This window comes from Arvicanthis niloticus, chromosome 8 (genome assembly GCF_011762505.2).
Source record: "Arvicanthis niloticus isolate mArvNil1 chromosome 8, mArvNil1.pat.X, whole genome shotgun sequence".
Taxonomy (NCBI): Eukaryota; Metazoa; Chordata; class Mammalia; order Rodentia; family Muridae; genus Arvicanthis; species Arvicanthis niloticus.
In genome coordinates, this window is record NC_047665.1 from 57359885 (window position 1) to 57386995 (window position 27111).

The 27111-nt window shown below is 41.5% G+C and overlaps 1 protein-coding gene across 3 annotated transcripts in view; it reads left to right on the forward strand.

Moving 5' to 3' along the window:
• Positions 1-27111, forward strand: part of Taf3 (TATA-box binding protein associated factor 3) — a 140614-nt gene that overhangs the window by 88084 nt on the left and 25419 nt on the right. For 2 of the 3 annotated variants that reach the window (XR_013112269.1, XM_034510698.2), the window contains exon 3: positions 16318-18143. Coding sequence is in view for 2 of the 3 variants with exons in the window: in XM_034510698.2 (XP_034366589.1) it covers positions 16318-18143 (1826 nt within the window). In the remaining variant the exon portion in view is untranslated. Of the gene's footprint in view, positions 1-16317; positions 18199-27111 lie in introns of all 3 variants that reach the window. The other variant, XM_076939430.1, reaches the window with a different exon arrangement.

The window sequence follows — 27111 nt, forward strand, 5'->3', positions numbered from 1 at the left end:
CTAAAACTGTCAAAGAAGTGATACAAGAAAATTCTCAGTATTAAAAGATACTGAAATAGGCTTAAAGGCTCCGCAGTTATGAAGGAATGCAAACGTACACTAAGGCACATTGTGCTTGTCATAGTGCTTCATTAGAAACAAACATTTGGGAGCTGCAAAGGCATGGGACTTTATAAAGAATATAAAGCAGCAAAGGTGCCCATGCCCATGACACGTGGCTTTCACCACGTCCTGGGAAGGACAACGTGCACCAAGGCTCCTGTCTTAGTTACTTTTCTGTTGCTGTGATAAAACACGTGACCAAGGCAACCTATGGGAGGAAGAGTTTACTTGGGCTTACAGTTCCAGAGGGTTGAAAGTCCACTGTGGCAACAGGCATCAGGAGGAGCTGACAGCTCCCATCTTGAGCCTCAAGCAAAAGGAAAGAGTGAACTAGCAGTGGCAGGTCTTTAAACACTCAAGCTCACCTCCAGTGACACATTTCCTCCAACAAGGCCACACCTTCTGAGCCTTTCCAAATAGCACCACCAACTAGGAACCAACATTTAAATACCCAAGACTACAGAGCTTTTATCACTGAAACCACCACAGCTGGCAGTGAGATTATTTGTGGTGAGAATCACATACCAATGGTAAATGTACTGATCTCTTAGGGAGCACAAGTGAGAAGCCATTAGTAAGTGCCTAAAATCTCTACAACACACATATTTACAAAAACTTGCCTAAGCAAAAACCTCTTAGGCAATGTTGAAGTTTGCTTTTGGAGGGAGATCCTCATTTTATGATGTTTGCAAACTCTCCTGCTGGATAGTTTCCTGGGACAGAAATTTTTTTTTTTCAATATTAGTTTTTTTCAGTCTTGGTTTGCCAAATATCTCCACTTCCAACAAGTCTGGCTTATCACTTATCCTGTATAAAAGAAAGCTTCAGGGGTCATGCAAGGCTGTCACTGAGCTGAGACTGTTTCTTACTCAAATTGAGGTTCCTGAGGCACATTATTGGGAAATGAGAAAACATCAGAGATTATAGCAGGAATACAGCACAGAATGTAGGGCTTGCGATGGGAGGTGGAAAAGAGGACAGGGGACCGGAAGAAGGCAGTGGTACCATACCATCAGAATGCAGAATAAAGGAATGTCAACCTTAAATCATGTCTTCAGCCAAACTATCAGCTCATGAAGTAGTATATGGACATTTCAGACACAAATTGTCTGAAAACACTTCCCAAGCATCTCTTCCCAGAAACTATCAGATGATATGGTCTAAGTTAGCTGAATCTAGTAGATATTTCAGCACCCAATATGACGCCATGCATACAGTAACTATCTTGTAAAGATTTATAGATCTGAGTTGAAAGGTTCAGAAAACAAAGATGAATTAAAACCCAGGCTTTGCTCTTGATAACTTCACATTTACTAATCTGGGACAATGTAGACAAATAACTGTATGCTCGAGTGTTCTCAAAGTTAGTGGTTACTGTGGGGATTTGGGATAGTGACAGCTCAGATCTGACTGGAAGTGGGGCTTCATGTGAACTGGTTGGGATGTTTGTCATAAAAATAAAATCAAGTTTTCACAACCATGTATGGAGAGAAAGCATTGTAGTCAGTACAAAATGTAACTAGGATCTAATGGAAAACTCAAGATATTAAGTAACTCGGGCTGCCGGAGTACAGAGAGGCTAGAGGTAGGGAATGAATGTCATGTCCAGGTTCCAGCACTGGGCTGTGCTGTGAGGTTCACCCTCTTAGCTCCTGAGTCTGAGCAGACTTACTGGAAGACAACTAGGAAGAGGCTTTCTCTGAAGAATCTTTCAAACTGGCTGTATTTTGTCTACTAGATGGAATCATTTCTGGCTTTAATGTATTTTCTCTTTGGCCCCTCCCTGATTTTTTGGCTTGGATTACGCACTCAATAAACGTTTGCTACAAATGTACTATTAGAGAATTCAAGAAAGAGGAAGTGTCTTGGGATTTTATTGCTGTGAAGAGACACCATTACCATGGCAACTCTTATAAAGAAAAACATTTCATTGGAGGTTGCTTACAGAGGTTTAGTTCATTATCATCATGGAGAAGCATGACAGCATGCGGGCAGACTTGGTGCTGGAGGAGCTAAGAGTTCTACATCTTGATCTAAAAGCAACAGAAGAGACTGGCTTCTACACTGGGTGGAGCTTGAGCATAGTTGACCTCAAAGCCTGCCCTCACAGTGACATACTTCCTCCCAACAAGGCCGAAGGCCGTACCTACTAATAGTGCCATTTTCTATAGGCCAACCACTCAAGCACATGAATCTATGGTGGCCATATGTATTCGCACCACCACAGGAAGGATGATCTGGTACTGTTAGCTAGAGAATAAGCAAGTTGTTGAGTTGCTATTGGAAATAAGACCGAAGGACAGTGACACGCCTTTGTAATTTTAGCACTTGGGAGGCTGAAGTGGGAAAGTCGGGAATTCAAGGCCAGCCTGGGGTCTAGAGTAAATGAGACATTGAGGGGTAGGGGTATATGCTGTAAATATGTAATCCTGGTACTCAAGGAGTCTGAAGCAACACAATCAGCATTTGCAAAAGAGCAAAAGAAAAGAGGAGGAAGAAGGAGGGAGAGATACACTACAGAAGACCATGGACAAGCATTTCATATGGAGACTGGGGTAGGACCAATAGTCAAGAGTTGAAGAGTGAGTGGGGGATAGGGGCTGGAGAGATGGCTCAGCAGTTAAGACCACTGACTGCTGCTCTTCCAGAAGTCCTGAGTTCAAGTCCCAACAACTACGTGCTGGCTCATAACCATCTGTAATGGGATCCCTGGTGTGTCTGAAGACAGCTATAGTATAAACAAACAAACAAACAAACAAACAAGAGTGAGTGAGTGATAAAGTAATTAGGCCAGTGTCAACTTTGATCAGTGTGACAGAGCTGAAGTGTGTCTTCTGATTGTCCCACTATATTCTGAGTGTCCCAGGTCTCCTTCCTGCTTCATTGATGTTCAAGTGGCTCTGAATACCTTTTCCTATGACTATGTACACCTGAGTGCTCGAGAAGCATTGAACACACCTGTCAGCAGCAGAGAAGAAAGGCGCCACTCTGCTGGGTCCAGCACCATTCCTTTTTTTAAATTAAGAAAAATATTACTTGGAGCACTCGGGGGGGGGGTGTAATTAGTTCATTTCAGTTACTTCTTGTCATGTCCCTCCAAAGTGTTAAATTGAGTACAGCTTCAAGGAGTCAGGAATGTTTGTTCTAAGGTCAATTTCTTGCTCTACAAGTAGAGAGTCATGTGTTCCACTTCACTGATATTTCAGGAGATGACAGGTTGACATTTTCATTAAGTTCTATAATGTTCTATTAGTTATATTCTTCTAGTTCTTAATTCTGATTTGGAAGAAGTCTTTCCGAGAGTCCCAGGACATCTAGCAGTCATCTGTAACAGTGTATAAGTTCTTTTTTGTAGCTTTCAGTGAGTTTTCCTGTATAGTATGTGTTTACAAATATTACTTACCTGAAAAGATACTTGAATAAACATTTATGAAATATACGTTAACCCATAAAATTTAACTAAATTTCACTGGTATATGTGTAGGAAAATTTTTTTAACCTGAAAATTGTATGTTTTTAGCCAAAATGTATCTATGTGGCTGATGTGACACTGCCTGTGCAGTAAGGTTGTGGTCCCTCAGTAGTCCTGGAGGAACTATAAACATAAAACAATAAGCTTCACTTCTCTAAAAATAAAATTATGATTTTTCAGAGGAAGCCCACCTAATCCTGACTTCTTGTTGCCTGAGAGAATCCTGGATAGGTCCATGTCACAATTGGGCTGCAAACCCAGATCCCAAAAGGGATTGGGGTGACTGGAGTGTGTGCCCCCTCAAGCTGGCCCCATGTTCTGTTCTGCTCAGCATCATCTCATAGGAGACATGGAATTCTAAATGCAGTGTTTTAATAAGAGACATGGGATTCTAAATGCAGTGCTTTAATAGGCAAGAACCTTGGGTTGTTCATTTGTTTGTTTCTTCACTGTAGTTTTTACATTTGTGAATCTTGGAAGCTGTCCTTTCATTTCTGTTGCTGTGATAAAATATTCCTATAAAAACACCTTATAGAAAAGAGTTTGTTTTCTCTCACAGTTCCAGGACATAGCCCATCATATGGGGAATCAAGGCGGAACTTAAAACTGCTCACATCAGACCCAAAGTCAGAAATTGAAAGAAAGAAACACACCCATGCTTCTTGCATGCTTGCATGTTGTGTTCAACTAGATTTCTCCATTCTTACAGTTCCATACTTCCTTCCTGGGGAATATGACACCCACAGTGGGCTAGGTTTCTCTCCACATCAGCTAACTGAGACACTCCCCAACAGACATGCCCTGCTTTACATGTACAGGTCCATCAGGAAGACTCTCAGACAGTTGTGTTAAAACATGAAGCAGTATCACACCCAGTGTGGATTATCTCTCCCTGAGACTCTCTGTACTGGTGACTCTAGGTTGTGACAAGGTGAAGGTTAAAGCTAACTATCACAACAGTTAATTTAAAATATTTAAAAGCACTACAGACTAGCCTTGGTTCTTGATGGCTTGTCTGGCCCTTCCGCCCTTGTGGAGGAGTTTGGCCATGTTCTGTAAACACGGGCTGCTGTCTCCACTCTCCTTAAGTGCTTGCATTGACCTTTCAGTTCTTTATTGTTTGTTCTCCAGAAGTCAGATCTCAATCCAGCAACTATTGTGAGACCACTGTTCTGGTGGGCGGGCATCTGAGCTTGATAGGAAGTCTTTTAAACGATTTTATCCCTTTATACAGTTGAACTTGCTATGTGTTGAGCCTAGGTAATTTCTGAAATGCCATAATGCCATTCTTCCTCTTGTCCCTGTATAAGGAAAGTTCCTGACTTCTTAACAGCACTACTTCTCCCCTACCCCACACTGCATGGGCCTTTCTGACAAAGCTGCAGGTTTTTTGCTCCCAATCTTAACTATAAACCTAGCTAAAAGCAGCTGCAGTAAGTCCACAGACCAGATTAATGAGTCCATCACCTCAGTCTTCTTAGAGTGTCAGGACACAGGTGAAACACAAATGCCAGAATGTGACGTGAGTTCTAGTCCAGTTCCCAACAGAAGCCTCACGGGCACTGTCTTCACCGCTCCTGTCTATGTTGGCATCTCCATCTTCTGAGTCTATTGGTCCAAAATTTTAAGTTTCCCCTCCAGCCCACTTCCAAACCCTTAAGAACCTTGTGACTAAATTTAGTTGCAGCCACAATGAAACTTTTCTAGTACCAGTTGTCAGCATTGGTTGGATCTTTACAATGACAAGACATCTATCGTAGACAACATAAAGGAACCTTGTTTAGGTTAGTTTGGAGTTGCCTAGGCTCTAGTCCACCATGGTAGGAAGGGTGTAATGCTCCAGAGGAGCTGATGTGCAAGCAGGAACATGTGGCAGAGGCTGCTCGAGTCAGACAGACAGTAAGCTGAGAGAAAAAGGCTTCAATCTCAACCCTGGGCCTCCTAAAGTCTACACCTCCCACAGTATTGCCACCAGCTGAGGCCAACCATTCAACACAAGGGCCTGAGGGCGACATTTCTCATTCAAACTATTACAATAGAGTCCTCTGTGCATTGAAAATAGAGTTTTCTTGTTCTGTCTGCAGTTAATATGTGTAAGAGGAAAAATGGAAAATTGTGAAGCTAGTCATAAAATACACTTTTGAAAATTTCACTCATTTCTTAAAATTTTGAGTGTGAGTGTTTGGGAGAATGTTGGGGAGAGAGAAACTAACTTGTTTAGGCACAATTGTCAATTTTATTGTCGACTTACTACTTTGGATAAACATACTGGAATGCTGCCAACATTTCAGGTGGATGAGTGCTAATTTTGTAGAAATTAGATGGAAGAGCTATTCCTGCCAATTTTCCATTAAATTATGCAGAAATTTGACTTTGCAAGACATAAATCTAGTTAAAAAAAATAGAGTCCTAATTTTCTAGTTAGTAAGACTAACTAGAAAAGACTAATTATTCTCATTTTAGCTTCTTGCTTTTTGTTTAGAAAAACATATCAGAAAAGCAGAATGCAGTAAAAATGAGTGCTTCATTTTGTCATGTAGCCAGCATGTTGACTTGAGGTGTCAAAGTTTGAGGTGGCAAAGGGTGTCCAACTGTGACTTTTTCTTCTGAGCCTGTGAGCCCCAGGAAACAGTGAGTTTGCTCTTGATGAGTGGTAGTTACTGAATAATCACTAACATAGTGGTCAGGGGTGCAATTCACAGGGCTATCCTTCAGCTAATCCTCAAGTGGTGGAATTGGTATATCTCTGATTTTTCTTTTAGCCTTCCAGGGCTTAGAAAAAGGAGACAAAAGTGATTGTGGGAACTAGAGAAAGCCCTGGAGGCCACAGAGGAAAGGAGACCTTATCTTAAGCAATTAATCAAGAAACTCAAATTATGGGACAATTATTCACAGTTAATTTTAAAATAACTTTAAAGCCGGGTCTTGAGGGATTTTTTTTCCCTTCAAATTTTGTCAAGGTTATTGAGACAGTGTTAGGCTCAGGTGCCATACAGACATTGCATCCGTGCATGAGTGCATTGTGAAGATGTAGTGGCAGACAGCATCAGTGTAGGTATGGCTTTACTTCCATCCTGTGATAGGTAGCTATACAAATAGAATGAGGCATAGTCCTGGAGAGAGAGAGCCTTTCTCCAAGGGGATTCTGAGGTGCCCTGGCCTCTGGCTTCTGCCCTCTGTACTCAAGTTCATGAAGTTAGGTCAGCTTGCATCAACTTGTGGTAGTTGATGGCTCCTAATGCTTGCTTAGTGACTTTGTGTCTATGTGGTATCATCTAATAATGGATTTCCAGCGGGCTCTGGTTGTTCAGTCTGACCAATCAGCTCACATTGCTGAGACTTTAACACGGATAGGTTCATGTGTCTTATCTGATAGTTTCTCTTGTTCACAGAGAAGTGAGCACTTGAAGACTTGCCCTCAGCTTCCTATGCCCTCCTCCCTGGCTGTTTTTCCTTCCTCCAGTGATAGTGCACTGCTAATGCTGACCAGTGGCTCCCTGTATGCTGGAGGCACTCTCTGGGTAGCTTCTTCCCTTCTACACAGACCCCAGCCAATCTGGTACCACAGAGTGACTTTTACCCTCTGTCTTTCTTCCATGGCATGTCTGTTCAAGCATCACCCAGGGTCACATTTTACTTTGTCTGGTGACAGCTGTGGCATCACTTCTTTGGTGATTCTGTCACCAGCCTGCCCCTCTCCACACACATTGCCCTGTTTTATTGGCTTTCTAACTCTTAATCACTGTGAATTAGCCTTGGTGTTTATTTGTTACCTCTGCTCTCCTAGTAAATCTGAGAACAGAGCCCTTGTGTTTTTTGGACTTGGCTCTAAATGGCAAGAGTCTCTTACACAGATTACTTACTTGGGAAAGATCAAATCTCAAAACCCAAAGTCTGATTTCTCCTGAACACTTATCAGTTGTGAACCATTGTAAAGTGGAGAAATAAGCTTGACCAACAGCGTCACTTGGAACCACTTGTAGCTATTATGGTTAACAGCTGAGGGCCAAGTTAGTTCCTGACTCTGAGTTAGTTGGGGAAATAGGCAAGAATGACATCAATCAGACAGTTGTAATTATTTTTCTAGTCTTATAATATCTGTAAAATACCCTGAAAAGACAATGTTAAGCTTCAGCTTTGCAGAATGAAAGAGAAGCAGACCCAGCTGAGAGATGAGTGTTCCTTCAGGAGAAAAACAGAACATAAAAAATTTCACCATGTTCCAGAATTTGAAAAAAAAAAAAAAAATTACCAATGTGTATTTAAGTCAGGTCCTGAAATGAACTGCATGTATGCTTCTGTATGCCGTCACTCAGGGGCTGAGGAAGGAGGGTGGATGGGAGTTCCATCCAGCAGGAAAGGGAAGAAGAAGAAAATGAGGAGGAAGAGGAAGAGGAGGAGGAGGAGGAAGAGGAAAAGGAGGAGGAGGAGGAAGAGGAAGAGGAGGAGGAGTTGGTGGCAGCAAAGGGAAGGGAAATGGAAGGTAGGCACATAAGACAAGATTATACATTGATCATTTGATGAAAATGTGACCAGAGATTTACAGGAACTGGATTCTATATATTCCATAGGAACAGTACTTGCAGCAGATTATAGAAGTGATGACAGCTCATTGTGTATGTTAATGTGAATACATAGTTAACATGTTGGTAATAAGAGCTGATTATTCACATATGTGTAAATATGTAGTCAAAATGTTGCTGCATTGAACCTGAAAATTTACTGTATTCAGGCAGCAACTCTGTTGCTCACAATGCTGCAATTTGATAATTAAGCCGGTTGGCCCAGCTGTGGAATTCTGCTGGCTGTGGCTAAGCTAACTCAATAATTGTGGTGAGCTGGTGATCAGTGGCCTCCCTTCCATTTCTGCTGCTTTGGCTAGTACGCTAGGCTCTGCTCTCTCACCATTCATCAGGTAAGAGGGCTAGCTAGCTCCAGAGTGCGTGCTTTCCAAACCTGTTTATGTCACATCTGCCAACCTTGACCCTTGACCAGCTATGCCAGTCAGATGGCCACCCAGACTCAAATAGTCTTCTGTCCTGATTAGCATTGTATTGGCCATTGATGCATTGTGGAGGGGAAGCACCTCCGTTGTTTCTTATAGTTGAGTTTATGGATTAAACACTTGGCTGGGTTCTTTTTTTAGATTATTTTATTTGTTACTGGGGGAAGAAGGAAGGTCAGAGGACAACTTCCTGGAGTTGATTTGCTCCTATTCTGACTTCCAGGAGACAAGGTTGCCATGCTTGCCTGTCAAGCCCTTTTACCTGCTGAGCCTTTGGCCAGGGTTGGTTTTTTTGTTGTTGTTTTTTTTGTTTGTTTGTTTGTTTTGTTTTGTTTTGTTTTCTGTGCTTTGTTTTATTGTTACTCAAAAGCTGCATCAGATTGAGCACAGATTGTCAGAAAAGGAAGTCGTTCAGAAAGATGAGGAGGCCGCACAGCCATTGATGGGCAAAGGCTTTGACCCATGTCTGTGTGACTGCAAGATGGTTATTCATTCTCCACTAGTTGGCTTTCTGATAGATGAATAGCTAGTTTGTCCTGTATGGCTGGGGAACAGCGGTAAAATAGGCTCTTTGAATCCAGAAGAGGCAACTGCCATTTTTGGTCTTAGAAAAAGTGTGCCCTGTGGGTAGCCTTCCTGTGTGACAAGTTAAAGTAAATTGTGACGATGGTGAGTGGTGAGTTTGTGGTGCTTGATTATAAATTTGATTCACATCAAGGGCTTACACTCTGGATATGGGATCTTAGTTGTAGCAAAATTTATTCTGAAAGACTTAAAGGAAGATGATTAAAATATTAGAGATACTGACATTGTCTGAAGAGATCTACTTGTATTTATTTCTTGTAAAAAATCCACAATATTACCATAGCTGGGCCTATTATGCTATTGTAATCCTAGCTGAACAGAGAAGGGTGATTAACGATAGCAATTTATTGTATCTGAGGAGGAAAGAAAATAGGAGATGTTGTCGTTATCATAAATCATATCATAAATAACCAAAAAGAAGTGCTCAGAAAGCCTGTGTGGTGTCAGCAGCCAACGCTTTCAGGCCCGTTAGCCAGGATGTAGCCATAGAAACCCCAAAGTCATATTGTTATCTTGGTCTTGCTGCAGTTATGTGATACAACAGTATTAACATATAGATTAGGCCATTTATAATGCTAGGTGTCATTTCAGGTTGGCTTGCTTATATCGCATTTTAGTTTTTTATTGTGCAGAATGTTAGTAGAATGGGGCTTTTTTACAGGTCAGTGTGTATAGGTATTCATAATACATCCTCACTATTGCTAATTTATCGTTTCATTGATTGGCTGTATTCTATGAATTGTCATTGCCTAATTGTCTTGTTTTCGTTAGTAATTTTTTTAAGTAAGTAGGTTTATTTTTTTAAAAATACATACCCATTTGTACTTGTTAGGTTGATTCAATTACAGACAGGACAGTTTAAAAATATTGTATGTAGCAATATAGTTGTAATTAAAGATGTTTAGCCTCAGACTAAAGGATAAACTGTTGAGATGGATTACAGTTAGTTTGACCCTCACTGCACCTCCTCCCCCCATGACCCCCCCCAACTGTCTGCCCTCTGTCTTGCTCTTACTGTCCCAGGCTCCCTCCCTGCAGCAGCACCTCCCCTGAGCCTGATCTTCCAGCAACACTGTGTGTTCCAAACCAGTTTAACCATCACCGTTTGTCAGATTGTTTCAGTTGTGTGCAGTCTTCTCAGTCCTCTTGGCCCCCAAAGTAGGCTCAGTGTTTGTTAGCTTCTTTGTCTTTCAGATATTTCTACAGCAACAGTTTAAAGCCACAGCCGTTCTCTAAAGCCATAATGAAGAATCTAGAATTCTAAGCACCAGTCTGGGTTTTCAATGGCCTATGTAGGATCAGGACCTGCTGTGTCCTGCCCTTCAGGTCATTCCTTATGCATGGTCAACTATGTCCTTAGTAGGTATGATATTCACCCTTTGTCACAGCTCAGGACCATGCTTCTATTCCACAGATGAATGGGTCTTGTGGAGATTAAATGGGCTCTGCTGGGTTCAATTGTGACCATGGGTGAAAAGACTCAGCTGCAGTTTCAGCAGAGTTCCATTTCCACTCCTTTTCTGTCCTCCGTATGTCCCTTGTTCAGATCTCTGCTCTACCACATCAAGGGATGTCATAAGGATACAGGTGATTCTGAAGGCCGGGAGACTGGGGCTTGCTCATCTGACCTTGTGCCCCTGAGTCTAACACAGCACTACTTATGGTGACACACAGCAGATAATTGAGTCATTGAGTCACTTCCAGGAACTTGTTAAGATAAGTACATCTAAGATCCCAACAAATGCAGGTAGGTTTTTTTTTTATTATTGGATATTTTATTTACATTTCAGATGCCATCCCCTTTCCCCATTGCCCCCCCCCCCCCCCGGGCAGGTAGTTTTTACTGGAAAAATAAATAAATAATTCTGCTGATAAAGGTAATATTAGCATACCCCTTAGAAGCTTAAGACTAAGGCAGAAGCTAGAAGACTAAGGCAGATTACCAGTTTGAGGCCAGCCTAGGCAACCTAACAAGAACCAATCTAAAATTTAAAAAGTTTCCACACAAGTAATGTAGCTTTAAATGTATTTAATTTGGGGGAAATATATGTGGGTAGCACTTTATTGTCCTTTTAGTTAAAGTTTAAAAATAGAAGTGTGTTTTCTGCCTAGTTTGAGAACATGCCACTGAAGTTAGGAGTTGCATGCATCTGTGCCGTTAATGAGATAGAAAGCTTTCATGCCATGTGCAAACAATTTCCTCTTTTTCCTAATGTCTACTAGCCTTTTAGATTACAGTGTTTCTTTAAAGGCATTTACTGTTCTAGTTAAAACGATATTTTGTTCTAAGTCAATATTTATCATAGCTTAGAATTAACATCCCCAAATCCTTGTGGTGTGTTCAGACCTTACTGCCTTGTTTAGTTTTTGTTTGAGATGTTTGGTAGGGCAGCATGTTTTTTTCATTATTTCTCAGAGAAATGTAGGGGCTGGTGATTATTTACATTGTCAGCGAAGGGAAATCACAGTGAAGTTTGTACTGTCCTGCCGTCTTCAACATTTGTGATTTTAAAAAGGTGGACATTGCTGTTGTTTATCCATTTTCCTCTTGTGTAATTTAAGAGACTTTGTGCCCAGTCATCCATATTGTTTCCTATTATTTCCTCTCCTAATGCTGCTGCAAAAGCATTCTAGATGTGCCAGTCAACTTCCCACCACTGTAACAAATTCTTCAGTAAGGAACATAAAAGAGAGGCTTAGTTTTGCTCACAGTATTAGAGGTTTCTCTGGATCGGTTGACTCTGCTGCTTTCAGCCTGTGGCAGAGCAGTGGATCGTAGAGCAAGCACATAGCAGAGCAGACCTGCTGACCTCATGACCCAGGAAACAAAAGCAGAAAATAAAGACTTAAGAATCCACATTTCCTTTAGAGGGCACCCCTCTGTGACTTAAAAACCTCCCATGGGCCCTGCTTCATGAAGTTCCCACCACCTCCCAAAACAGGAAGTCAGGATCATCCCCTGAAATAGGGGTCTTTAGGGACAGTTAAGACCCTACTGTGTCAGCACACGTGTGAAATTATTTGGCAGAATGAAAAGTTCCTCTGTGTTCTTGTTATGTCAGTACTTTCTGTGGTGGAACTATGTGGAATTCACACCTTAGTGAATCAATATGAAAACTAAGTTGTTAGCAGCCATGAACATTTACCTAGCCATTTAAATACTTTTGAGGATTTCTACCCTGTCTTAATTAGGGTTCTTAATATGTCTTCTTTGGTGGGAGGGCAGACAGATTGGTACCTCTTAGATGTTTGGGGTATTAGTTAACTTTTGTCAGGCAAGCGAGGAGATTTTACAGTAACGCCTTTCCATAGACATGAAACAGTAAAACATTTCTAGAGTTTAATAAAACACAATACTCCCCCTTCTCACCCACAGAGCCCTGTTTTGAATAAAGCTTTCTGGCTTTAAGTTGTTTTACTGTCGTGGATAACTATTATTAATTCTCTAGTCTTTTATGAGTTGAGATCTAAGTTGAAAAATAAACCTATATATTTTCTAATGTATTTGCATGAAATTATTACATTTTTTCCCTAGATAAGCCTGAGCATTCTCTTCACTTCTCATACCTACCAGGCAGCATCTTGCCAGTTCCAATCTGATAGAATTATACACTAGTAGAATAATATTTTCAAATATCTCTTATTGGAAACACAAATGTTAGGCCAATAACATGGCTCAGACCTCTGCAGCCAAGCCAGACAACCTGAGTTCAATCCCCAAGACCCACATGGTAGAAGGAAAGAACTGACTCCTGCAAACTGTCCTCCTCATGGTGATACACTTATGCCAACACGTGAGTGTGTGCGTGCACACACACACACTCACAAACAAGTAAATGTACTTTAAAAAAAAGGAAAACCCAAATATTGCAGTTATTCTGAATATAAACATGTTTGTTTGTGTCTGGAAAACTTCAGTCGCTTTTAACAGTTGCCCTTTCCCAGAGACTGCCTCAGTTTCCCTCCAGCCTCCCAAAGCCTTCCTCTGGTGCACACTAGGGGACTCACACTCCGAGAACTAATGAGAGCCCAAACCAGCCTCTGGAATTAGAGCTTTAAAGGAGTCTACAGACCTCTTTCCTTCCCAGCCAAAACGTCCCTCTTTCTACAATGCTATCTTTAGACTCGTAACCTTTTGTAGAATAGAAGGGATTTTTTTTTTTTTTTTTTGACACAGAGAATAGAGGATTAGGTGTGCAGCTCAGTGATTACAACGCTTGCCTAATGTGCATGAGTCTGAGTTTGGTTCTCAGCACAGAAAGCAAAAAAAATGATGCGTAGTACTAGCAAGTATTATTCGTTTTTGCTGTTTGAAACAGCCTCATGTGTACCATGCTGGCCTTCAGTTTACTTTGTAGCTAAGGATGACTCTGAACTTCTGATCCTCCTGCCTCCAACTCACAAATGCTGGGTTACAGGTATGTACTAGCATGCCCTTGGTTTATGCATTGCTGGGGAACCAACTCAAGATGTATACTAAACAGAAACTCTCCAACAGAGCTACAGCTGCAGCCCACTAATAAGTAATCTGAAATTTTTATTCCCTTGGAGACTATTCTAACCAATGATCTTTCTGATCCAGGTTTACCTCTTAGCAGCTAGACAAATGATGTCTGACCTGCCATTATCATAAAAAGACAGGAAGAGAAGGCAGTGTTTAAATGATCTGAGCATTGTAGGTCCACCACAGCTGATCTTTTACTCTAGGCTGTCTTCTCTCACCCCCAACCCACCCTCTGTGTTTTCAGACAGGGTTTCTCTGTGTGGCCCTGGCTGTGCTGGAACTCACTTTGTAAACCAGGCTGACCTTGAACTCAGAGATCTGGCTGCCTCTTGAGTACTGGGATTAAGGGCGTGCACCACCATGCCCAGCTCTAGGCTGTCTTTTTGGTGTGTGTAACCAGAATATAGCTGAAGCCATAGGTGATGTACTCACAAGTTGGGGTAGGAGGGAAATAGATAAGGAAATGATGTGAAATGACTCCTGTGTGTCTGCTGGCCACTGGAGAGGTGGTGTCGGCATTGTCAAGCGATGGTAGCAGTAGTTATGATGAAGCTCCATGTTGTGACAGTTTATAGAGCGCTGTCTGTCACTTTCATCACCGCACCTATTCACCCCCGGATGCCTTTGAAGCCCGGAGTCTGTTAGCTTTCATTCTTACTGATCTCTGAGCAATGACTTCGTCCACTAGGCTTCCATTTGTTAAAACCAAAAACCTTTACATTGTTTTCGTTTCGTTCAGGGTGTGTGTGTGTGTGTGTGTGTGTGTGTGTGTGTGTGCGCGCTCCACGATATGCATGTGGAAGCCAGAGGACAACCTGTGACGTGAGTTCTCTCCTTCAGTCATGTGGGCCCCAAGACTCAAGCTCAGATTATCTGTCTTGATGGAAAGTCCCTTTACCCACTGAGCTCTGTCTCTCGATCTAAACTTTTTTCTCACCACTCCCTGACTCCTTGAGCTCTTTGACACCTGACCCTCCATGTTTTGTTGTTCCCTTTATCTTTACACAGTTATTCCTCAGAATCCTGAATCCCCATTCCTTTTCATCCCACCCGTCAATCATGGGGGGCTTCAGTGGCAACAGCCTCTCTCACATCCCACTCTGGTTTTGGAACTTTAGTATTTTTGAGCTGCTCAAGCTTTGTGTCAGGGATCGAGCTAAAGTCATCATCACTTTCATTCACCTTCCTGTTAATGATGACCCTGATCGTTATGGACCTTAGGGCCTTGGGCTTGAGTTTGAATCCTGCAACTTACACCTGAGCATGTAGCTATCTGTTCACTGCATAAAGAACATCATTTACCTCTCCTGCTTCCTGTCTACTACCAGCTTCTAGTCTAGTCTCTTCTTCACTCTTGCCTACATCATGTTAGGCATGCCTCATTTGTCCCCTCCTTTTGGTGTCTGGGATATCCATTCTGTTCACCATGTGTTTGTATTGGGAGATTCTTGGGCATACTTCAGTCTAAACTAGCAGAATACAGAAGCCTTGTGATGTGGATATTACCTTACTCAGCTTTCATTCTTTGTCACATTCTAGAAAAATTATTCTGTGGTTCTTACACACTTCCTGTGTCTCAAGTTCTCCTTTTTGCCACCTAACTGTTCATCCTGGACCTTGGCACTCCTGGCAATATTCTAATCACTGCATTATTCCTGAAGTCTTCTCCATTGACAGCGATTCGTCCCCTTCTGCTGTGAACTCCTGGAGCATTTGTCTGTGGTACCAGTTACCTTTCTGTGTGCCACACACACATGCACTACTTTAGGTCAGGAATTTATGGTACAAGGCTTTTAGCCATTGTCATCATGCATTCTATGCTTAGTTACTATGTACAGAACAGAAAGACATACTCTGATCTTAGAAGAGCTAAGTCAAGTAGGCAGGACAAGTACATCATCTCCTTTTGAAAGGAGCTTGCTCAAGGATGTTGAGATTGCCTAAGGCCCATCACTCTATAGGGCCTTACACTAACTAAACACAGTTTCAGATGTCTGAGCCAAATTTGTCGCACTGTACTATGCTGCTGTTCCAAGGGGATATACCTATAATCTGAGTTGTGTACAGAGATTAAAATATTTTGCACAAGTCTTTTTCATGAGGCTGGGAAGATGTCTTAGTCAAGTAAAATACTTCCCACAAAAGCATCTGGACCTGTATGTAGTCCACTATAATCCAGGTCTCCCTGAATGGGTAAGATCCAGTTTCAGTGAGAGACCCTATCTCAGAAAGTAAGGTGGAAAGCAATGGACAGACGTCTTATGTCAGCCTCTGGCTTCCATACACCTAAACATAAACATAAACGCATGCACACATGCGTGCACACAAAAGGTCTGTTAAAAGTGTCTTTCATTTCTGAGATTAGCAGTTATGAGCACTGCTATGTTTTTGAGGGCTGTGTGAATATTGTGACGGAATGAGAAGAGCACGGACTAGGAAGTCAGTATTCTCTCAGATTAGGAAGTAACGTTAGGGCGCTGGTCCTCCGTGTTGCCACTTTTAGAAGGATGATGACCTAGGCTGGGAAGACCTGGGAGAACTCATTGCTTTGTGTTCTATAGACTCCATTTCTTCCTTCCAAGAAGTGATGTTTGAAGACTGGGTTGTTTGTCCTGTCCATTCTAATGATGCCCTTTTCTCCCTTTGCAGAGGAGGAAGAGGAGCAGGTGCCCACTGATGGGGGCACCTCAGCAGAAGCCATGCAGGTACCCTTGGAAGAAGATGATGAAATGGAGGAGGAGGAAGTTATCAATGATGAGAACTTCTTGGGTAAGAGGCCACTGGACAGTCCTGAAGTGGAAGAAATGCCCACCATGAAGCGCCCACGACTCCTGAGCACTAAAGGGGACTCCCTAGATGTTGTATTGTTAGAAGCACGAGAACCTCTCAGCTCAATAAATCCACAGAAGATCCCACCAATGCTTTCTCCTGTGCATGTCCAGGACAGTACTGATATGGCCCCTCCATCACCAGACCCCCCCATGCTGGCTCCATTTGCAAAGTCACAACTACCAATTGCAAAGCCATTAGAAACAAAATCATTTACACCGAAAACAAAGACTAAAGCTAGCTCTCCAGGTCAGAAAACTAAATCACCCAAGGCTACCCTATCACCAGCAAGGCTTGGAAGTCCTATTCGGTCACCAAAAACCATCCCCAAAGAAAAGAAATCACCCGGACGTTCTAAGAGCCCCAAGAGTCCTAAGAGCCCCAAGATTGTAACTCATGTTCCCCAACCCCCTGTCAGACCTGAAACACCAAATAGGACCCCTTCAGCTATGCTGCTTGAAAAAACTGTTAAAGAGACCATCCCGGTGAAACCAACACAGACTCCCCCAGAAGTTGGGAAGCTGAACATTGAAATGCAGCTGAAGAAGGGTATAGTAACAGACAAAACCATCGATGACTCCATCGATGCTGTGATCGCACGCGCCTGTGCAGAGCGGGAGCCAGACCCTTTCGAGTTCTCTTCCGGATCAGAATCGGAGGGAGACACTTTTACAAGTCCTAAGAGGATTTCAGGGTCAGAGTGCACCACTCCAAAAGCTTCTACTTCCTCTAATAACTTCACCAAATCCCTGGCTACTCCTCTGCCTCTCTCTGGCGGAACCTCAAGTTCGGATAACTCATGGACAATGGATGCCTCTATTGATGAGGTGGTACGGAAGGCAAAGCTGGGAACCCCTTCCAACATGCCTCCCACCTTCCCATATATCTCTTCTCCCTCCATTTCTCCTCCCACTCCCGAGCCTCTGCACAAGGGGCATGAGGAGAAAACCAAGCTGCCTTCATCTGTGGATGTAAAGAAGAAGTTGAAAAAAGAACTGAAGACTAAGTTGAAAAAGAAAGAAAAGCAGCGGGACAGAGAGAGGGAGAGAGAGAGAAACAAAGAAAGAAGCAAAGAGAAGGATAAAATGAGAGAGAGGGAGAAGGAGAAGGAGGCTGGGAAGGAAGTTAAGTACCCATGGAAGGAGCTGATGAAAGATGAAGATTCCGATCCCTATAAGTTTAAAATCAAAGAATTTGAAGACATCGATGCGAAAGTGCGATTGAAAGATGGGATCATGAGGAGAGAGAAAGAGAAGCATAAGGACAAGAAGAAAGATCGAGAAAGAGGCAAGCGAGAGAAAGATAAGCGAGAAAGGGAAAGGCTTAAAGAAAAAAGCAGAGAAGACAAGATAAAGGCCCCTCCAACGCAGCTGGTGTTGCCCCCAAAAGAAATGGCGCTACCTTTGTTCAGTCCTTCAGCAGTGAGGGTCCCGGCCATGCTGCCAGCCTTTTCACCAATGCTCCCAGAAAAACTGTTTGAGGAAAAAGAGAAGCCCAAGGAGAAAGAAAGGAAAAAGGACAAAAAGGAGAAGAAGAAGAAGAAAGAGAAAGAGAAGGAAAAGGAGAAGAAAGAGAGGGAGAGGGAGAAGGAGAAAAGGGAGAGAGAGAAGAAAGAGAAAGAAAAGGAGAAACACAAGCATGAAAAAGTAAGCTGGGTATCATTTTCGGCACTGTCTGAACAAGTCCTAGTGCAAAATGCAGGTAAACGAAGCCAGGAGTTATATCTGTGTTTTGAATGTAAATCGAGGGGCAGTTAGGTGACATTTATTTGTAATGTGGTTACAAAGATTAAATTTAGTTCTGTAACTAAGCCCCATACACACTAGATACTAAAAATGCATAGTTTCAGAGGATTCTAATCAAAAGCTGTAAACTCAGTGTTCACTAAGCTGATCTCTCACAGTTAAAACACACACACACACTCATACACACACACAGTAATACTAAAGTGAATAGTATTTTTGTTCAATATCAAGTCTACTACTGCATAACGCCTTGTACTGATTTTTGGGTGCCTGAAAGCATCTATTTTTCTACGATCTGTAAGCCCATGTTCTTTCTGGAAGAAGACAGGAAGCCACCGAGGCCGATGGCCTTTGTCTCCTTTTGGAAATCCACTCTGCCATTTACTTAGGGCAGAGGCTGCATGTAGGGCTTGAACAGCTTCTCTTATTCCTGCTATTTCTCATGTTAAGATCGGAACTCCTGGGCTGATCTGATGATTCATCCAGTAGTCAGAAAGTAACTCCATACAGAGATTTTGCCTGTCATGTCAGGAAAGCAGACTTGCAGAGTACATGTAAACAACAGGGATATTAGTCAGCCCTGCAATTTCATCAGAGTCAGGAGCTTTGTCCTGTGGACACAGGTTGTGACCTCTCTTCCAGCAGCTCTTACTCTTGTTCTTGAGATGGCTGCAGACATTCACTTGACACTCAGGACCATCTATGGAGCTTCAGAGCCTTCTACTCATACTGGATCTTCTCTGTGTGCACTTGGCCACAAAATAACACCAGAAGTTTCTTTCTACATAATGAATGCTGTTCTACCTAACAGCAAATAGAGTACCAATAATGTTACAATGTTTTTAGCTTCAGACTTACCTGGAAAAGCTAACTTGACTGGCAACAGCCACATTTTTTTTTTCTGCCTAACTCTATTAATTTGTTTAGATCCCTTACAGTTTCCATGAGTAAAGAAATGGAATGAAAATAATGTCAGTAATTGGACACTGGCAAATTAATGAAACACCATTAACTTACTAACAGGACACCAACTCTATAATTTCTCTCATTTTAAAAGATTTATTTTATTTTTATTAATGTGTCTGCATGTGTCCAGAAGAGGATATTAGATTCCCTGGAGCTAGAGTTACAGGTGGTATAAGCTGGGAACTGAACTCAGGTCCTCTGGAAGTGTAGTCAGTATGAGTGCTCTTAACTCCTGAACCATTTCTCCAGCACATCTTATTTCTGTCTTTACAGTCGTGTTATCATTTTATTAATATGTTATCTTAATATGGTACTTGTCAGGTTTTGAAGCACTTCCACACATTTTCCCCCTCCTGACATACCTATGATACAGATCCAGCAGATATTATCAACACCGGAGAACAAGAGACAGCCTAGGAGACTGGCTTATCCCAGTTGAGGGTCACATATTCACAAGAGCCAAGTCCCTTATTGCACAGATAGTCTTCAAATCTGGGAATATTTTCATAGAAACATTGTCTAACAGTAATTAGTCATTACTGTGTCATGTGCGTGGAGTAACAGAAGCTGGCTCCTAGCCAGTCAAACATGGTGCCATTGTATCTGCCATAACCTTGGCTTTGGGAAGTCAGGTGTTATTGAGTAGCCATTATGAATCTTAATGAAGCCCCATCTGATGAAGCTGTACATCAGACAGGCCATGCCTATGCCTTTGCTCAGGATCTATCTGACTCTGGAAAAGAAAAACCCCTCAGGTAGAAACTTACTTGCCAGTAGCTAGACAGACTGTTACCTGATAGACCAGTTCAAGCCTTGTGTTATTTTTGATAGGTTAGAGATCAGAGAAATGACAAAATATAAAAATTTATCAAAATCATGTACTTTACAAGACTCACAAATAAGAAACAGAATTGTAGAATTAGACTTGAGTTCTAATTGTGAAATTGCTTATGTGAAAATAAAATAAGATTGTTATACAAGATGTGTATAGGAATATGTCTGGCATATGTGTAGTAACTGTTACCTGACTAATGAAAATGGTACAGGAATAGAAATATTATTCTATTATTATTTGACCTACACTATAAAAATGTAGAAACATATAGTTATATCTTAGTCCTTTGTAACAACAGAAAAGGAAGAGGTGGTGTCACCGGAAAGCATTGACAAGGAGTAGAGATTAAAGGCTGGTATAACCTTAAAGTTTCTCTTTAAGTGCTTCATAGAAAAAATGTTGGCAAAAAAGAAAACACCTTGTTATTTATGATGGTGAAACTAGATAGGTGTGTTTATGATCTTCATGTGTGCATGCATATGCATGTTCATGGTGCTGGGGTTTGGATCCAGTCCCCTTGTGTACTTAGTGAGCTTTCTGCCATGAACTATGCCTATAACTCTACCTATAATCTTAAATAGAAGATAAGCCAGAACCATCACCATCAGACTGAGGAGTATATATTCTTGTATTTCCATGTATTCTTACCTGAGAAAGGTCTTAATGGCAGAGTGTCACTCCAAAAGGATGGCATTACCATCTGTAGATGAATAGACACAACCTAGGCCCACAACAGTTTTTAAAAGCTGGGCTTTGGTGGTTTTTGGGAGGTATCCCAACCCTGCCACTGCCTAGTTTTTGTGATCCTCTTGTACCTTTTGGAACCTTTGCTTCCTTCCCTCTGTCTCTGCCTCACATTCATTTTTGGAAGAGACAGCATCACCCTGTTCATTTACTTCTGTTTAAAAACAGCTTGGGAGGCAGGGCTGTAGCTCAGTTGTTAGAGCACTTGCCTAGGAGTCAAAGCTCTGGCTGTACTCTACAGCACCACATCAATTAGGCACTGCAGCCCTTGCCTTTAGTCTTAACAATCAGTAGGCAGAGGCAGGAGAATTAGAGGCTCCAGGTCATCCTTGCTTCCATAGTCTGTTTGAAGCCAGACTGAGATACATGAGACCTTGTCATAAAACAAGCAAACAATGAAAACAATGTTTGTTTCATACCTTTAATGCTCACCATGAAAGCTAAAAGCTACCCACCCCCCATAGAAAATGCTGAGCCAACACTGGTTTTTGTTGTTTACAGTGTGTAGATGACTAACAGTTTAGAATGTTCTTACAAATAACTAGCAATGTTGATCACCCATGGATAATTCAAAAATTTTTTATGCTGGAAAACTTACAGACTTTAAAAAGAATACCCAAACTTTGACCTGACTAATAAATTGTCGTATTTGAGCTGACACTGGCTATTTATGAATGGGCTAACTTAGATAGGAGCGATACTAGCACTGTCACTTGAGAGTATATTTGTGTGACAGGCTACTCCATGAGTTAATCCTCCAAACTGCTCTCTGGCTTTGATATTGCTGACCCGCAATTCAGAAAGTTGTACACTGAGAGGTCTGAGTGACATGCGGCCCCAGTGAGGGGAGACTGACTTGGTCAGGCCCATCCAACCACATCCTGTGTGCTTATTACCCAAGCAGCCTGCTCACGATAGTCTCTCTCCACTGTGGCATGTCCAAGACGCAGGATGCTACTGAACAGGACAGTAAGAAAGGCTGATCAGGGGTGAGGTGGCCAGAAGGGATGGTGAAGTGTCAGTCCTGGGAAAAAACCTATGAGCTCCTGTTTAACTTCATATATTTAAAAACCGGAAAGTGATGACCTCAGAGCCTGGGGACTTTAGTAATCAGAACTGTAAAACATTTTAATGACTCATTCATTTGTCCTCAAGCCCTTTAGTATCTGCCCGCAAATCACCATTGGCTCAATTAGATGCTGTGATACAACACAAATCAGTCTTTTTTCTCTCTTCAACAACAGCATGTTTTCTTCCTTCCTTCCTTCCTTCCTTCCTTCCTTCCTTCCTTCCTTCCTCCCTCCCTCCCTCCCTCCCTCCGTCCCTCCCTCCCTCCCTCCATCCCTCCGTCCCTCTCTCCCTTCCTTTCTTCCTTCTTTCCTCCCTTTCTCCTTCCCTCCCTTCATTTCTATTTAAAACAACATGGTCTTATTTCTAGTCTTTCCTCATTGCTTGTCATACATAACAGTGACATGAAGGGTTTGCAGTAAACAAAAGCAGTAAAGTGGGGGAAAGGCGCCCCCACCCCACCCCCGTTTCTCGGCATGGCCAGGAATGTAAGCATTTAGGTGAATGTGTTTGAATCTGTATACAGCTACTAAAGGCTGCACCCCAGCTTCCTATGAATGGACTTGGATGAGAGCTTGCTGTCCACACTGGACACATTCACTCCACTCATCCATCCAGGCCTCTGCATTCGGTCTTCTGAATGTTTCAGATAGCTGATGGGGATTTTGTTAGCCTGCTTCAAAAAGGAACTCATGTAAAGAGCTTAATTGCCAAAAAGGACAACACAGGGGTTACCAGCCACCATGAGCATCCTGAGTGCTAAGTGCTCCCGTGTGGCTTTCTGTCGGGAATGTTGCAGGGGTGGACAACGAGACTAGTTCCTGCTAGCCTGGCTTACCCAAGTCAGTGCACATAGATGGTAGAGGCTCTTTGCTTCTTTTTATTTTTTTTTTAAATGAAAGGAGTTTAACATTAAAAAATAAATAAATAAACTTGGACAGATTAAATTGACAAAGCTGCCCATTACCTTTGTAGAAAGTCCCTGTCAAAAGATAAACTTTAAAGCTGGAACGCATGAAAGGGTTCCAAGATAGAATTTAAATTTAAACTGATTCTTTAGAGATAAGCTTTTTAAAAATCCACCTCTTTGCTTCAAGTCAGGATTTTGAAAATAAATTTCCCCTTTAAATCTCTTGAGCGATTTTCATTTTTTGCAAGGCCGCACTGCTGGTGTCCTGGAAAAATGGAGAGTTAGGGCTTTATCAGTTGGTGCCCTGAGGTATGTGGCAAAGAAGCTAAATCCTTGAAGATTAGCAAAAAAAAATGCAGCACATGGCAATAAGGGGCTTATATGACTACTAGTGTTAGCTCAGGTGAAAGGGGTATTGCTTATACATAAAACTGGACAAATCCACTGACAATGTATTTTTAGTTAGCTACAAAGGAGTCTTATATTGCTGGACTTTACCTCTTTGGTGAATTGGGAAGCTTAGTAATCCACTGTAAATGCTCTTCTGCTCGCCCCAATTCACAACATTACTCCAAAGTGCTGTTCTTTTATTTTAACCCTTAGACGCTCCTTTTGGCCCCCAGATGTGGCTCCGTGCCATTAAAAGATGAAGTCCCTCATATTGTTTAAGTAACCAGTTGCTGGTATCATTCGGTTTGTTGTTTTCAGGAAAGTTCAGGAGAGAAATGGTTTTTAATTTGTAGTTAGGATCTCTGTTTTTATTTTATTTTGATAAGCATTCAGATAGAGTTAACATACAAATTCAGGAGAACTTACTTAGAAAATTTACTTTCTTTATAGTATTAGCATCTTATTAATCTCTTTCCCTTGAGCCAAATGCTCTTACTCCTCTTTCTCTGTACTTCCGGACTGTTTTTCAAGATAAACATGACTTCACTTTTCGACTGAAATTAAAGTATTTGACTGCTTTATGGGTAGTTTGCATTTGTCCTAGCTGCGTGAGATAGTCCTGGTTCATATCTGCTTCACAGTGTAGTTAATAGTTCTTCTTTTACTACCAGTGGTATCTGTGTAGGCAGTGTTGAGTATCATGATTACAGGTGAGCTTTGGGCTGAGGTAGCAAAACCATGTCAGTTGGCCTTCAAGATACAGTCATACCATTCTGAGACTGACTATATATTTCCGTTTTGTTTGCCTGTTTTGTACATACCATTTAACTGTTTTTGATTATATGTTTGCTTTTGAGACAGGGTTTTTCTCTGTATCCTTAGCCTTCCAAAAACTTTCTGTGTAGACCATGCTGGCTTTGAACCCACAGAGATATACCTTCCCATCTCTTGAGTGCTGAGATCAAAGGCCACTGCACTCAGCTTCATTTAACTTTGGAGTAAGTCATGAGTAGCCCATGTTTTGGTTCATGTCATCAATCAGATCATTCGTGATAAAAATCCAGCTGTTCAGCTGAATAAAGATAAAACCAAAGTTAATCTCAGATTCACATAAATTCACTAGCCTTCCATAAAGAACAATGCCTTAGAGCTAGCCCCAGGACTGATACAAGTGCTTATGAGTTCTGTGAAGTACCTTGGTGAAGAGAGTGAGCAGCTCCATTCAGGATGTGCATACACCGAGACCCAAAGAGTGTCCAGGTGCCAAGGAACTGTATTTGGATTTTGTGTCAGGAAGCTTGGATCTGCATGATTTATTTAGTAATTTTGTTACCCTGAGCAAATCTTGGATTGTTTCTGAGTAGTTGTTATATTGGAGAGTCTGCCCTCCACACCTGCACTGTGGAATTATGAAGATCAGTTGGATGGTGTTCAGGTGATTCCTTAAAATACTGGACAAGTCTTAGGTTACAGTTATCACAAAGAAAAGAAACAGGCCAAACAGTGCAGAATATAACAGTTAATAAGGCAGAATCTTTATTTATGGCAGAGTGGAACAGCTTTGTTTTTAAAATATAAGCTCTGCCAAGTGAGGCAGTGCAGGTCTTTTATTCCAGCACTTGGGAGGCAGAGGAGAACAGATCTCTGTAAGTTTGAAGCCAATATGGTGTCCATGTTGAGTTCTGACCAGCCACGGACTATAGTGAGACCCTGTCTCTAACAGAAAGAATAAAAAATGAAGAAACAGACAATAAAGAGAATAACAAAAGATTGTTAGCCAGAGGACAAAGAGAAGATAATTTTTTAACGATAAGAACTTAGCATGTTTAAAAGTTTAATGAAAGGCTGAAAAAGATGACTTAGCACTTAAGAACACTAACTACTCTTCCAGAGGTCCTGAGTTCAGTTTCCACCAACCACATGGTGGCTCACAACCATCTGTAATGGGATCTGATGACCTCTTGTGGTGTGTCTGAAGACAATGAGAGCGTACTCACATACATAAAAATTAAATAAATCTACTTTAAAAAACAAGTTTAATGAGAGTAATTTATAGAGTCAGGAGGCTTGATGTTCTGTAAATTGTGGTATAGAGGGGAGAAGGTTCTTAGTCTAGAAGAGATAGACTTCATACTTAGGGCCTGAGAAGTTTTATATACCCCTAGGATAGAAAAGAATTCACCTACCTCCGGCCTCAATATTTATATCTTTTTGCTAAACAAAAACAAAAAAGAAATCATGGGAGGATCTTGAAAGAAATGATGGCTTGAAATCTTTGCTTCATATTCAAATGTTTCTTAAGCACTTACATGTCACTGTGATAGACATTGAGAGAACAATAAACAAAATGCATAGCTTCAGTGGTATTTGAGTCAAGTGGACATCCAAATAAACTAATAGTATTAACGGCTTCCATAAAGTCACAAGTTTTCTAGATGTCCCTTACTTTCATTGAGTGCTCAGGAGGCTGGTTTTAGGTTGATTCGGGAAGAGGAATGTAGTGAGTGAGTGATAGAAGTTGGATCTATGATCTATGTTCAGATAAGCATTAATTCAACAGATGTTTATTGAGAGTGCCCTGCTTGCCTTGCGGTGTTTAAGAGAATAGTCAGACAGACTTATGTTATGATAGGTTTGTAAATGAACTGCAGATAGAGGGAATATATGTGTATAGATATAGATCCATATATAAATACTTGCATGATATAATGCACCAAGCAGTATTTTATATATCCATTTCCCCTCCAGCCCCCCACATGCTTTCATCACTGTTTCATTCTTGGGATACAGATATGTAAGTCAGTATTTGTAGATGGATGTCAGGGTTAACAATGACATACAGGCTTGCAGTATTCCAGGACAAGTTAAACATCTGTCAGTGCTTGGAACAGTCCCACATGACAAAGAATTATCCTACCAAGAACTTCCTGACCAGTCACCACTGAGAAAGATAAGAATCTGGGACTACATAAATTTGGTCTAGTTGTTTATTGAAAACATTTATTATACCATAAGATCTTAACTGTCAAGAGACCATGTAATATCATACTCAATTTGCATATTTTCTTTCTTACCTTCATCATAAATCCTTTCTATAATGAGAAAGTGTGGCATACACACACACAAACTTCAGTTTTTCTTATAGTGAACCCAAAATGGAGCTACTTATGCTATAATTATACTTGGTACTTAGCTCTCAGATATGATGAAACATTCACAGGGAGTTTTGCATTCACCAAGGTCTATATGTGAATGCTGTTGTATAGGAAGATCTCATGGCAGCGTTTGGGGCATGTTCAGTCTGGCAGTTATGGGGTCTAGAGAATGCTCAGTGGTTAGGAGCACTGGCTGCTCTTCCAGAGGACCCAGGTTTAGTTCTCAAAACCCACATGGTACCTCACAATAACCTGTAAATGCAGTACCAACAAATCCGATGCCCCCTTCTGACCTCCACAGGCACCAGGCACACATATGGCACACAAACATACATGAAGGCAAGACATACACATAAAATAAAAAAATAAAATAAGCCTTTAAATATAAATAAAAATCTGGTACTTATGTAAATACTTTTCAGATGCTATATCACTCTGTGTTTGTGAATGTGTTTCTTTGTAAAACAATACAATAAAAGCAAAAAAAATGAACACAAACCAATAAGCCAGAAACAACTGCCAATTAATATGATCTAAATAAAGTTCATAGACTGTCGTATGTCAATTAGCCTAAAGTTATTGAAAAACATGGAATGGGTTTGGGAGAAGGCTCAGTTGATGTGCTCCAACCATAAGGACCTGAGGTTAGATGCCCAGAACCCAGTAAAAAACCAGTAGCCTGCACCTACAGCTTGCAGGGAGGCAAGACAGAGACACTTGGAACCCTGAATCTCATTGGATACTCCTACCCCTCAGACTGACAAGATCTGCTTCAGTGAGAGAGCATCTTCAGAAAGGGTG